Source organism: Drosophila mojavensis, unplaced genomic scaffold (genome assembly GCF_018153725.1).
Source record: "Drosophila mojavensis isolate 15081-1352.22 unplaced genomic scaffold, ASM1815372v1 contig_16, whole genome shotgun sequence".
Taxonomy (NCBI): domain Eukaryota; kingdom Metazoa; phylum Arthropoda; class Insecta; order Diptera; family Drosophilidae; genus Drosophila; species Drosophila mojavensis.
In genome coordinates, this window is record NW_025318693.1 from 10,540,554 (window position 1) to 10,553,191 (window position 12,638).

The window sequence follows — 12,638 nt, forward strand, 5'->3', positions numbered from 1 at the left end:
TTATTGGCCTGTTCTATCGAGTATCGAATCAACAAAATATTTCTCTTACACACAAATGCCGCACACACAACACAAGAGACGTGGACGACGACTCACGACAGAATGACGAGCGCTGAAATCGCAGTTGTCGGCGACTGCGACTGCGGCGCCAGTAACGGTCCAAAACAACAGCTGCAAATCGGCGTCGACATCCGCGGGATACGGCTACAACAACAGCAACAGCAACAACAACAGCTCGGGGGACTGGAACAAAGAAAAGAAGTAAAATAAAAGAAGAGACGAAAAACAACTGTTATGAAAACATTAGGCGCAAAGCTTTCGGCTTCAGCTGTGTGCAAAAGCTTAGCCTTCTTCTAAAAATATGGCGTATAACAGTTTTGCAGCTTGCAGCTGGTTGTGTGCTTTTGCCTGTGCGCGAATGCTGAACACAATTTGCAAGCTGTGCGCTAAGCAGACACAGTAAACTGAAGTGCTCCGCTGTATGGTGTATACGTTTAGATAACGAACTGTATCTAATTCTTATCTGTTAATGGGCATTAAATTAAATTGAATATATTTATGATACTGTAATACATTTTTGTGGACATTAAATATTCGTTAAATTAATTCAAGAGTTTCAGGTCCATTGGTATCAATTCATCTTCTAAATTCCCATCGAACTGTTGCTAACTCCAGCTGCGCTGCATTTACTGTTTACTGTTTAGTCGCAAGCTTTCACAGAAGCTTAGCATACTCTTGGGCACATGCAAGCTTTTGCATTATCAAACGCCTGGCAACCCTGGCAACCACTTTTTTATAACTTGTTGCGCCAGTTTTGTTTTAGTTGCCGCCTGCATCTCGTACCATTCGCACGTCGCACAGTCCCCGCACACTCGCGCTCTCTCCACCTCTCTCGCGCTCCACAAGGTGGGTCTGTTGTTATTATTTACCTTCCTATGCATTACTTGGCGTAGGCGCGCATGAAAAAAATCAAAAAAAGAATAAAATGTATTTATAAATGCAACACGCATTCTACAATGTTGGATTAGTAAACATGGCTAACAGAAATGCTAAATTAACATTAAAAACAAAATTGTTTATTTGGTATGCGGGCACGCCTAAGATAATTTGCATAATCTTCAACTGAAGATCGTAACCAGAAAAAAAAAAAAAAAAAAAAAAACAAAGAAAAACATTTGAATGGATTCTACTGGAAGAAAATCTTCAGACCAGAAACTTTTCAGTAGTTGTATCAAGACTAAATATATTTAATTTAACTTCATTAAATAGTCTTCAATTTTGAAATGGGAGTTGTCTCCTTCTTTTAAATTTTCGTAGAGTATGCGTCAGACGCTTGATGACATAGTAGATTGTGCATATTACACTCGCGCAGCCTTACCTCGGTTTACAAACATAGCTGTATAGATACATATATCGTCATATCTATTTACGTCAACAACACCAAATCGGTTGCTCGACTGTTTGTCACGCAGTATTCAAAGCCAAATTCTCTAGCAAAAAGTAAAATTTTTAATTAAATAACAGTTGAAATCACTTTCGGTATATATATATATATATATATGTATGCAGATATGGAGCTTATATAGGTACATATACAAATATAGAAGAGGATTATCAGCGAATTTTCTTATCTATCTTATTGAAAGTTAGATTTGAATCAGAGAAATTGGTCTATAAAAATTATAATATATATTATTACTTTTTAATTTTTATATATTAAAGAACAGTAGCAGATAAGAATTATAGTATAACCAGTATGAATAGTTTACTTATATATCATATCATATCATACCATTCCTTTGCATCTGAAACTGAAACTTCTGCCTTGAATGATTCTCTTTCATCTCTTATCTGATTCATTTTTCCCCTTTCATTTCATATTACTTATCTGGACAAGTAGATCTTTTATACTCGCTTCACGATGGGCAACCCAGTTTGGTTTATATTCTGGCTTTTGGTCTTCTGGATCATCGCCTTGGCCGTCGCCTGCCTCTGTTCGTTCTGCTACATCATAGTCTATTCAATGGTTGTGTGCTTTCCGGGTTTATCGGTAAGGACATACACATGTATATATTTGTGCTAACTAACAATGATATCATCTAACTGTGCATTATATAAATTATATCTCTGACTACTCATATACATAGTATAGTTGCCGGGTGCGAAACACTTATCGCGCTTCGTAGATTTTTGTTCCATTACTCATTACTCACAAGAACTAAGCCAACGAGTCTTATGATAAAAAACAAAACAAAAATCACCCACACACCCATAAAAAAAAAAATAAATTTAAAAAAAAAAACCGCAAAAATCAAAGCAAAACCTTTCTAATCACGCCTTTTCTATGCTTTATACAGGGTATCGCCGAAATACTGTTGCAGGGCCTACAGTTCCCGCATTATTGCGCAAAGGCCATGATGGAGTGCAAGCCCCCATTCTAAGTAACTTCGTAATTTATTATTATTGTTATCATCTAAGTGTAAACCGTTCATTTTATCAGACTTGTTTTATTAATGATAAATAATAATTATTTAATATATTTGTAAATGGTCTTTTGTTTTTGCTTTGTATTTGTTGTTGTTTAATAATCAATCTCTAGGCGATAACGTAGAGATAAGATAGAATGCTCATGAATGGAGTAAGGTCTTACACTAAAACTCATCAACATGTAAGAGTGCTGCAGTCGGATACTGCCGACTGTCTGATACTCGTTCACGATCCCAAAATAGATACATTTAAATAAATAAACTTCAACCAGATGTTTTACAATTTTCCATAAAATTTATAGATCTGTGCAAAACATCGTAGTCTTAGATGTAAAACTGTGAAAGCTTAACACTAGAATAGGCGAGGCTATATATATATACGGAATATATATTTCCGAATTTCAGACAAATGGACATTGCACACAACCAATATACCCGCTTCAGAGCAACGTGAACGAGCATAAACAATTTTTGCTACAGAATCTCTTGCTAATGATAGAGAGGAGTATGAACTTTGAACTGTGATCATTGAATACGCCTCATTTGGTGGTCGAGGCCACTGTCGCATTCTGCTGACTGCCTCCAGGTGCGTCCAGCGAAGGTGTCGCCAGTGCTCCTGTTGCCGCCTGATCAACTGTTGAGCCAGCGGGCAATGCATCGCGTTCGTTCAGCGCACGCAGCTCCAGCTCCCCAATTAGCTGCATCACGCGAATTTTCCCCTCGGTGGCCAGCTTGGGCGGCAGCCCTTTGACCGTCGAGCAAATGCTGTCGAAGAAGAGATCCAGTGAGTCGCGCGGCTGCGACTCGATTGAGGTAAGGTGCTGCAGCTGATAGGACTGCATCTGCCGCGATGCATACGACTGAAGCTGCGGCTGCCGCAACGAATTGTAGCAGCCACTGGCAATGGGCGTTATGGTTGCCTTCGAGGTAATCTCATGGTTGCCCATGGGTGCACTCGTGTTCATCTTTGTGAGTGCCGATGCGGGCACCTTCTTAATTGTAATGCGGCACGGCTGAGGCGTCGTTGTTGCCGGCTGGGCAGCAGGCATTAGCTGACCGTGGGGCATCTCATTGATGGTCACCTGCAGTGGCAGGTAGTCCAACAGGCCGGAATGCTGAGAATCTGTTTCCGAAGTACGACGCTTGCTAGCCGGCTCATATTCAGCATCACCGTCGCCGTTTGCCTCTGGTTGTGCTTCTTCATTTTCTGCTGTGCCATCGTCATCCTCGTCTTCCTCCTCTCCCTCCTCTTCGCCGTCGGCCTCCTCATCCTCGTTGTCCGGCTCTGTTTTGCACAGCACGCTGCCCGTGGCAAACTGCATTGGCAGAAGGCTCTCATCGTTGCTCTCATCGTTATACTCCCACTTGATGCTGCCGTTCGACTGGCTCTGAGTTTTCGATTTGACCGATTTGCGTTGAGCGTTCTCCGAGTGTTTTATGCTGCCCTCGTGCTTGCCCAGATCGGAGCGTTTGGCGCTCAAGCGACATTCGCAAATGGCGCAAAATACAAAATGCGGATCAGTTTCATCGAGTATTATCCACGGATATATTGACTGATATTCGGGCTTTGTTTTCGGTCGTGGGTATTTGAGCATTGCGCATGGCCTGCGTGGCTTGTACTCCGAGCGCAATGCATCGCTAAGATTAAATTAATTCAATGTATATCCCGTTATGTCATGAATTGTTTCATTTTATTATTTACTTACAGCCTTTCCTGGGTTAATTGCAAATTAGACATTTATTTCTGCTTTCCACAAATATAAACAAAATCCATGTAGTGTGACCGAATTCGCAATAATGAAAATTACTCACAAAATACCAAAACACAAATATACCAAAAAATGGCGCTAGTGACGTAAGTAAAATTTGACGTATTTTGATCAGCTCCATTCATTTAAACAACAAATTTTCGTTTATTAACTTGGAATTTAATTTGAAAAAAATGATTCAACCTGCGATTTATGCTATAAATTTCTCTTTAGCTTATTAGGTTAATATGAACATTATCAATATTAATCTGTTGTATTGTTTACTATTTAGGTTTTGTTAGATATTTTGATTGCTGAGCTGGTAATTTTGGTTGAATCTCTTTTTTTTGAGTCGTCAGCCGCTCGTTGCTATCATATACCGGCTCGATAACATATGGATAAACGATGTCTGATTTGACGGCGGGCATTTGAACGTCATCTTGGCAGCCGCAAGGATCTCCATCGTCTTTCTTATTGCAATCACATGCCCTTTGTAAATTACAGATATTAATAATAAAAAACTCTTTCACGACATACATACAATGTTGATTGTTGATCTTGTGAAACCGCATTCATTTTATTGCAATTGTTTTTATCCATATTAATACTGGCCCCAGCGACCTTCTCTTTTTGTATATTGATAATCTAAAACGACCAAATTTCATATCGATAGTTTTTGAAAGGCATAAACTGCTACTGCTGACTACTTTCACTAGCCATATATGGTTAGTGCTACTATCTCACCTGATTTTCGTTTCGCGCCACGACTATCGGCATTGTTATGCGGACCGCTGGGATCGAAACGGCCAGGTGGTCCGCTCGCTCGAGGCGACGGTCCTTGGGGAAAATTGCGCATTCTGCGTATATTCTCACGCGACCCAGTTCTATAACGTTCCGGCAGTTCGCTTGGTGGATATCTTTTTTGTGAAGTGGACTTCTCTGAGCTCCTGCGGTTCTTGCCCTGCCGATCGTCGGCAGCGCTTTGTGTGCCGATTCGCTTCATTCTCGTATCATCGTTAGGATGTGGATGTCTATAATGGGCTAGATTTTCAGTTGCTGTCCCTGGTCGATAGACTCGATATTCGTTTGCGATCATCCTGCGAAATGCTTGCGGATCATTCACACGATCATTACGCCTCATATATCTATATTCATCCATTTGGCTGTGTGGCCGACGATGAGATCGCATTTCGTTGTTTGAGCCCAGGTGGCCAACAGGTGTCATATTGCCCGGTAGGTTAGATCTTCTTTGCTGGCGCATATGATCTCGATTCCCTAGGCTACGATCCCTAAAATAGTCACTCTTCGCCTCCTGATAGTTGGACTGATCGCCTACAAGTAAAATTATAATGAATGGGGGATTTTCATTTTTTACTTTGATTTGTATATGAAATCACCGTGCAACAGATCTTCATCGGTGAAGTTGAATGGAGGGAATAGGGCGGATGTTCGCGCATCTCGAGAGGATAAGTCATTATTTAAATAGGAAACGCTGGGGCCGGTGCCAACGGACCGATCGTGGCCGTAGCGCGGTCCATAGTTGGGACCATAGCCAGCTCCATATTGTTCGAAGCCATTGCCTTTATTTTTTCTGTATTGATCCTCTGCCAGATCGGGAAAGAGAGTGTCCCACTGGTGATTGCCGGATGCTTTAATATATTAAATTTTTTCTCTAAATATATAAGGATATGCTTACCATGTAGAATATGGTGAAGGCTATAAGGCAGGCAAGCAAGAGAACAACGGTGAATTTCGTAAATTGCAGTGCCAGAAAAATGAATACAGCGATAACAATCTCAACCTGATGGACACCAATAAATTCCATAGATTGGCGTATTTCCGCAATTCTAATGGATTGCAAATATCTGATGAGCTTGTCAGCCGCTTCGCATGCCAAATGGTAAGTGTCAGCCATTCTGCATGTAGGATTTGACTGAGGAAACTTTTTACGTGTCAGCTACATGAAAACATTTTAATATTCTTAAATCAACAATACGTCAACATAAAAAAAAACTGTCGCATTTTATTTTTGAATTTCTTTTCAAAAGACTAATGTTTGTAACTATAAAATACCAAATAAGAGAATACTGAAATCACATACATGCCCATGGCTATTTATCGAACTCCCGCCACATTAATCGATAATTGTCCTAACATATGTTTTGTAGAATTTGCAAAAATTTTAACAATAAGCTTAAGTCTAAACTGTAGTTAAGTATTAAATGCTACGTCGCACAATGGCCGAATTTGACATTGCTGCCGGCTTACAGCATGTACTAAAACGGATCGAGTCGGTGTTGCAAAGTCGCCCTCAGGTACCGCTGCAATTGATAATAAAAGTAAACAAACGAAGGTCAAACATATCTGTATCTTATCAGGAAATTAATACACCGAAACCTCTGCTGGTGGCTGTTAGCAAAACAAAGCCCGTTGAGTGTATTATTGAGGCTTACAATGCCGGCCAGCGTCATTTTGGAGAGAACTATGTACAGGAGCTAGTGGAGAAGAGTCAACACCCAGACATATTGGCCCAATGTCCGGATATCAAATGGCATTTGATTGGACATCTGCAGAGTAACAAAATCAACAAAGTAATTCGACTAAGAAGTAAATGTCGCTACAACCCTGATGTGTATAACATAACTATAACCAACAGGTGCTTAAGCTACCTAATTTGTACATGATTCAAACGGTGGACAGCGAGAAGCTGGCCAATGGAATAGATGCCGCCTGGGCAAAGCGACAGCCCGAGCCCACTGAGCCGCTGCGAGTGCTTGTGCAGGTGAACACCAGCGGAGAAGATGGTAAGAGTTGGCTAGATCAAATAGGAACTGCCTTATTTAATAAACACTTTTATCTTCTATCCATATAGTTAAGAGTGGCGTTGACGCTAGCGCTGCGCCGTCGCTTTATCAGTATATCAGCGATAATCTGAAGCATCTGAAGCCCGTGGGCATTATGACCATTGGCGCTTATGGTTTCGATTATAGCAATGGACCCAATCCGGACTTTGTAGCTTTGCTGCAGGTGCAACGTGAGATTTGTAAGGCCAATTCATTGCCAGCCGATGCGGTGCAAGTGTCCATGGGCATGTCGAACGACTATGACCGAGCGGTGCGTAGTAAGCCAAGCAGTGGCTATTCTCGACTAGCTCTGTCATATATATGTATAGATTGATGTTTTTCTTCTTTCATTGCAGATCGAAATGGGCAGCACTATAGTGCGCGTTGGCACAGCTATTTTCGGACATAGGCCCAAGGCGAGCGAGTGAACAGCCAAAGGAATGTGCCACATACTAGAGATCCAACGCTCTCTCTCACACTCTATACAGAATTTGAATGGCTACGTTTAATACAGCTGCTTCCCAATGACGTCTATGTCGACCAGGCTAGCAAAGCATAGGAATATTTCGTTTATTTTCCATATATTGATATAGACGCCATATACTTAAGTATAAAGAAATGTTATAAACTAAGCATATACAAATTTAATTTGCCTTGTAAATATGTATATTTAGAATATCGGCGGATAAACAAATGTTATGCGTAGGTTGCGCCTTTCCTGTTACCCTTAGCAATTTTATTATAGTTGCAATAATGTTATTTTCATATTTCAAGATTGTTATCTTTGCCTTCGGAAATTGTATACTAAAACACGATGGATTTCAATATTATTTTCGGTATCCCTTGAATATCTGCACTATTCTGCATTATTTTTAATTTGGCATAGAAGAAACTTATTCATCTTTTTCTTTCGCTTGGCTTGCAGCCAATGCGTCGCCTGGTTACATGCCAAATTCTGAAACGCTTTGAAATTTCGTTCAAAATCACTTTCAAAATAGCAACAACAATAAAATACAATTTCAATTATGTCTACGTGATGATTTATCAATGCATTTTTGGACAGACAGCTTAAGGTCTTGTGCTCTCAAAATTCCATTCAATGTCTTCAGTTAGCTGTTGGGAAATTCGATATGTTGTGCGATTTTCAATATATGTGAAAAGTTTATTAAAATGATATACACATGTACATTTAAAATAAATAAAGGGGAATTTCACATTAAAGTTTTTGATAATACAAAAAATACTTTTTTGTTTAGAAAATATCATATTAAATCACAAACTATTCATTTGTTAAACAGATATTACAACGTTAAATTATTAAAAAAAAAAAAAATATATATATATATATATATATATATATATATATATATATATATATATATATTTAATTGTATTGAACGATAAAAGTTAAAAAAAAAAAAAAAAAAACATAAGTTTTTGCAGAAGAAAAAAATGATACATTTTTATTGAACATTGAATTAAAATAATATATTATTAGAAAAGTGTTAAATTAGAATTTATTTTTACATTTACATAATAAAAAACAAATTAAAATTAAAAAACAAATAAGGAATTGTAATACTATTAATTTATACCTTTTTAAATTTATATTTAATATATAAAACAAAACCAAATAATACAAACAACGTTAATGAAATATAATATATTGTAATTGTCAATATGAAATAAAAGCAAAAATAATATAAATAAAAACAAAAAATAAATAATATTTAAAATTCTTGATTAGAAATGAGACTCAGGTTCCTATTGGCTTTTTCTATGAAGCAGTTTATTATGATTATTATATATATTTTCATATATATATATATGTATATATTAATATATTAAGCGCATTAATATTTATTTTCATATATTATAAGAGATATATTCAATAATTATAATGCAAATAATTGAAATTAAATTTTCATTAAATTAAAAAACAACTAATGATCATTATACAGACTAATTTTAGCAAATATAATTATCATATGTAAAGTTCATTTAACTTTTTCATAATTCAAATATCTAGGATGTTATGCAATATCAATGGAAAACTTATATGCGAAAGAAAAACAAAGATTATGCTGACAAAAAATCAGGTTTCCTTTGTTATGTACGAGACGTGAAATAAAGTATTTAAATGTTCTTTGGGTTTGGAATTCTCAGCGCGTTTCTCTCTTTTATATTGCACAATAAGCAAACACACGAAATGCCAGGTCGTTGAAAATAGACAAGGTAAGATGCGAAGATCGAGCATATAGCCGATCTAAACTATGTACATACATACATACATATATGTATACGATGTATGTGGATGTGGATGCGCAGTGGGCCAGGGGAAATGTAGGTGATTTCAGAGCAAGAGGACACCTTCGACAAATGCCCCAAGAGCAAAGATGAATAATACAAAACATGTTTTGCGTTGCCCATTGGAAATGTATATAGCCCGAATAATAGGCCGACGCATAGAGAAGAAATATCTGTTCATAATACACGAAAATAAATTTCAAAATTCAACAAACTGATATATACCCAACGCATATACATATATATGCATATATTTCTATATATACATATGTGTATTCGGGCAGAGAAGCAACCGTTAAAATTAGATTTTTGATTAGAGCAGCGACGCGATGAGTAAACATTTCGAACCACCAAACCACCGAGCACCAGCCAGCAGCTAAAAGCCACCAGCCACCACCCGCAACCCACTCGGCGCCTGGGCGCACCTCGCCTTGCAGATACTAAAAAAGGCAGCACGATACAGATACAGATCTCTGGCTATAGCAATGGCTATAGCGAAAGCCAAAACGAAACGATTCGGCCCGCTCGGCGTTGCCGAAGTGGCCGATTTGGTCGCTCGGGTCGGCGTTCGGCTCTGGGTGTAAGAAGAAGAGACGGTCCGAAAAAAGAATTTAAAACATCATTGTCTGGACGATAAAATCAGCCACAGTTTCAGTGTGCTCTGACCGCTCGACTCGATTAGACACCACAACAAAGTTCAGCACCATGGTAAGCAGACTCGGGATATGGCGCCTAGCACCACCAGCAAAGGACTCGCGATCTATCTATATGTCTATCTATAGCCAAACATCAGTTTCTTGTGCAGTGTTTGAGTTTTGAAATGATTTAAAGTAAAGCAAGTGCATAATCGTTAAATGACCTCAATGACTCACCCGTATGTGGATTATTGTGACAATTGCCTATGGATATTTGTCCATCAATTTCAATATAGTTCACAAATGGAATAAGAATGAAAAAAGAAAATCTATTTTTAATATGCGTGAAAAGTTTACTTTACGCACACTCACACACGCGTGATATTCTATAAATGGATCGGTCGGAAAAGTAATTTGATCTAGCCAAAGCGAGAGGCATATAGCCTATAAGAGCTTACGTAATACGCGCCGAGTATTTTTAGATTGAAGAACGGGCGGAAAGTTTTGAAATTAATTTTCGAAATGTTAAGAATTTTGAAATGTCTGAAATGCCTAATGGAAATATTTTATCTATCCACTTTTAGGCGGATGAGAAGAAGAAGGTTAAGAAGAAGAAGACCAAGGAAGAGGGAGGTACTTCAGAAACCGCTTCTGAGGCAGTGTCCGAGGCAGCAACCCCCGCACCAGCTGCCACTCCTGCCCCAGCTTCTGCTACTGGTTCGAAGAGAGCGTCGGGCGGCTCGCGTGGCTCAAAGAAATCGAAGCGCGCCGGCTCCTCGGTGTTCTCTGTCTTCTCCCAGAAGCAGATTGCCGAATTCAAGGAAGTGAGTATTTAGCTAGAGACCCAACTCAGACATGAATCCAAAAAAGAACAAAAAAAAAAATAGATATATGCCTGAGCTATCCCTACCTAGCCATGTCGCATACCATAATACCATCAACAAGACCAAATCACCAACCACCTCTCTTTCTCTTTCTCTCTCTCTCTCTCTCGCTCGCTCGCTCACGCTCTGTCTCGCTCGCTCTGCGTGTCGGTCGCTCTCCAATTCCATTACACTGCGCTGCGAATCAGGCCTTCCAACTTATGGATGCCGACAAGGACGGTATTATTGGCAAGAACGATTTGCGCGCTGCCTTCGATTCCGTCGGCAAGATCGCCAACGACAAGGAGTTGGACGCCATGCTGGGCGAAGCCTCCGGTCCAATTAACTTCACCCAATTGCTGACCCTGTTCGCCAACCGTATGGCCACCTCTGGTGCCAACGATGAAGACGAGGTTGTTATTGCTGCCTTCAAAACATTCGATAACGATGGTCTCATCGATGGTGATAAATTCCGCGAAATGCTCATGGGCTTCGGTGACAAATTCACCATGAAGGAGGTCGATGATGCCTTCGATCAGATGGTCATTGATGACAAGAATCAAATCGATACCGCGTCCCTGATCGAAATGCTCACCGGCAAGGGTGATGAGGAGGAAGAGGAAGCCGCCTAAGCAGCAGCAGACCCACAACAAACACACATCCTAACTCTTAACTCAGCATCCATATTACAACCAACAACCAACAACAACAACAACAACAAAACTTAAAAAAAAAAAAACTTTTAAAAATCGTGAAAAAAATAATAAACGTAATTAAAAGAAATGCTCGTTTTACATATGTAAAGATATATTTATATATATATATATATACAATTTCTTTTTGTTAAAACAACAACAATAACAACAAGAACAAGAACAAACACCAAAATTAATACTCTTAACTTCTTCTACCAAGTACCACGCCTCATTTTTAGGGATAGTTAAAAGTCCAATTGTCGAAGCTTGTTTCAGCTAGTTTTCTAGTTGATGATTTTATTATTAAATTTTACACGTAAAATTTATAAATAACTGCAAAATCTATATATTATTTATTTAAAAACAACTAAAACATGTTTTCATTTGCTGTTCGTTGCGAGAAGTTTTGAGAAAGCAAAAGGCAAGAAAAGCGCAAAAGATGCGCAGGTCAAGTGGGTAGCTAATCCTATCTATATATATCTTTATATATTTGTATGCGTATATGTTTCATAATATACATATATATATGTATACATGAGAATATATACAGTTCTCTGTGGGCCTTGGCCCACATTTGTTAGTTTGTTTTACAGGTTAAGGAGAGAGAGACAATACAATTCGTTATCGTTAGGTTACTTTCATCTGAGAGTCAAATATTCTATATACATATATATATATTTCTATATATATCTATAACATTATAATATGCATATATCTCTATCGTTCGTTAAACAATATTTATATATTCTATATATATACATGAATTTTTATTTTGAAAATATGAGAGTTAGCTTTATGAAAAGAACGAAACATTTTCTATTTCATTCACTCGAATTGTTTTTCCTTTTTCTAAATCTTTCTTATTTTTATGCCAGTTTACATAACTTAACCAATGAAAAATCTAAGAAAAAGAAAAACAAATTTTCAAGTTTATGCGTTCACAGAATAGAACAAAAAAAGTATCGAAAAGTTTTTAAAATGCAAAAGTTGCTTTAATTATTGAAGAGTTCACGTTTTCATGTTTTCTGAATAAACAATATTTATATTCATATCTATATAAA

The 12,638-nt window shown here is 38.1% G+C and overlaps 5 protein-coding genes across 7 annotated transcripts; 3 read left to right on the plus strand and 2 right to left on the minus strand.

Annotated features, from left to right (window-relative positions):
- Positions 1 to 801: 801 nt before the first annotated feature.
- On the plus strand, positions 802 to 2,547 carry LOC6572792. The gene is made up of 3 exons (XM_001998862.4): positions 802 to 906; positions 1,901 to 2,050; positions 2,358 to 2,547. The coding sequence occupies exons 2-3, from the start codon at positions 1,922 to 1,924 to the stop codon at positions 2,439 to 2,441; spliced, it is 213 nt and encodes a 70-aa protein (XP_001998898.1). The 5' UTR covers positions 802 to 906; positions 1,901 to 1,921; the 3' UTR covers positions 2,442 to 2,547.
- On the minus strand, positions 2,538 to 4,303 carry LOC6572791. Its single transcript, XM_001998861.4, has 2 exons — positions 4,193 to 4,303; positions 2,538 to 4,124 (listed from the first exon to the last, which is right to left on the minus strand). Exons 1-2 carry the CDS (start codon positions 4,222 to 4,224, stop codon positions 3,026 to 3,028), a joined length of 1,131 nt encoding a protein of 376 aa, XP_001998897.1. The 5' UTR covers positions 4,225 to 4,303; the 3' UTR covers positions 2,538 to 3,025.
- An 89-nt stretch (positions 4,304 to 4,392) lies between these two features.
- LOC6572790 lies at positions 4,393 to 6,274 on the minus strand. Of its 3 annotated transcripts, none has more exons than XM_032731000.2 (5): positions 5,931 to 6,274; positions 5,632 to 5,866; positions 4,979 to 5,566; positions 4,776 to 4,879; positions 4,393 to 4,700 (listed from the first exon to the last, which is right to left on the minus strand). In XM_032731000.2, exons 1-4 carry the CDS (start codon positions 6,147 to 6,149, stop codon positions 4,836 to 4,838), a joined length of 1,086 nt encoding a protein of 361 aa, XP_032586891.1. In that variant the 5' UTR covers positions 6,150 to 6,274; the 3' UTR covers positions 4,393 to 4,700; positions 4,776 to 4,835. The 3 variants fall into 3 exon arrangements, with proteins under 3 accessions (XP_032586891.1, XP_001998896.2, XP_015022081.1); XM_001998860.4 differs by having other exon boundaries at positions 4,393 to 4,704; XM_015166595.3 differs by having other exon boundaries at positions 4,393 to 4,723.
- Positions 6,275 to 6,373: 99 nt separating this feature from the next.
- Positions 6,374 to 8,103, plus strand: LOC6572789 (pyridoxal phosphate homeostasis protein). The gene is made up of 5 exons (XM_001998859.4): positions 6,374 to 6,549; positions 6,613 to 6,825; positions 6,891 to 7,038; positions 7,107 to 7,348; positions 7,434 to 8,103. Exons 1-5 carry the CDS (start codon positions 6,457 to 6,459, stop codon positions 7,503 to 7,505), a joined length of 768 nt encoding a protein of 255 aa, XP_001998895.1. The 5' UTR covers positions 6,374 to 6,456; the 3' UTR covers positions 7,506 to 8,103.
- Positions 8,104 to 9,987: 1,884 nt separating this feature from the next.
- On the plus strand, positions 9,988 to 11,632 carry LOC6572788 (myosin regulatory light chain 2). Its single transcript, XM_001998858.4, has 3 exons — positions 9,988 to 10,092; positions 10,604 to 10,843; positions 11,092 to 11,632. Exons 1-3 carry the CDS (start codon positions 10,090 to 10,092, stop codon positions 11,512 to 11,514), a joined length of 666 nt encoding a protein of 221 aa, XP_001998894.3. The 5' UTR covers positions 9,988 to 10,089; the 3' UTR covers positions 11,515 to 11,632.
- Positions 11,633 to 12,638: the final 1,006 nt, after the last annotated feature.

Coding starts and splice junctions, on each gene's coding strand:
- LOC6572792 (XM_001998862.4), top strand. CDS start 1,922: ATGGGCAACCCAGTTTGGTTTATATTCTGGCTTTTGGTCTTCTGGATC. Junction 2,051..2,357: donor TGTGCTTTCCGGGTTTATCG/GTAAGGACATAC, acceptor TGCTTTATACAG/GGTATCGCCGAAATACTGTT.
- LOC6572791 (XM_001998861.4), bottom strand. CDS start 4,224: ATGTCTAATTTGCAATTAACCCAGGAAAGGCT. Junction 4,125..4,192: donor CAATTAACCCAGGAAAGGCT/GTAAGTAAATAA, acceptor ATTTAATCTTAG/CGATGCATTGCGCTCGGAGT.
- LOC6572790 (XM_032731000.2), bottom strand. CDS start 6,149: ATGGCTGACACTTACCATTTGGCATGCGAAGCGGCTGACAAGCTCATC. Junction 5,867..5,930: donor CCTTCACCATATTCTACATG/GTAAGCATATCC, acceptor GGCAATCACCAG/TGGGACACTCTCTTTCCCGA. Junction 4,880..4,978: donor TGGCGCGAAACGAAAATCAG/GTGAGATAGTAG, acceptor TGGTCGTTTTAG/ATTATCAATATACAAAAAGA.
- LOC6572789 (XM_001998859.4), top strand. CDS start 6,457: ATGCTACGTCGCACAATGGCCGAATTTGACATTGCTGCCGGCTTACAG. Junction 6,550..6,612: donor TGTTGCAAAGTCGCCCTCAG/GTACCGCTGCAA, acceptor GTATCTTATCAG/GAAATTAATACACCGAAACC. Junction 7,039..7,106: donor GAACACCAGCGGAGAAGATG/GTAAGAGTTGGC, acceptor CTATCCATATAG/TTAAGAGTGGCGTTGACGCT.
- LOC6572788 (XM_001998858.4), top strand. Junction 10,844..11,091: donor AGATTGCCGAATTCAAGGAA/GTGAGTATTTAG, acceptor GCTGCGAATCAG/GCCTTCCAACTTATGGATGC.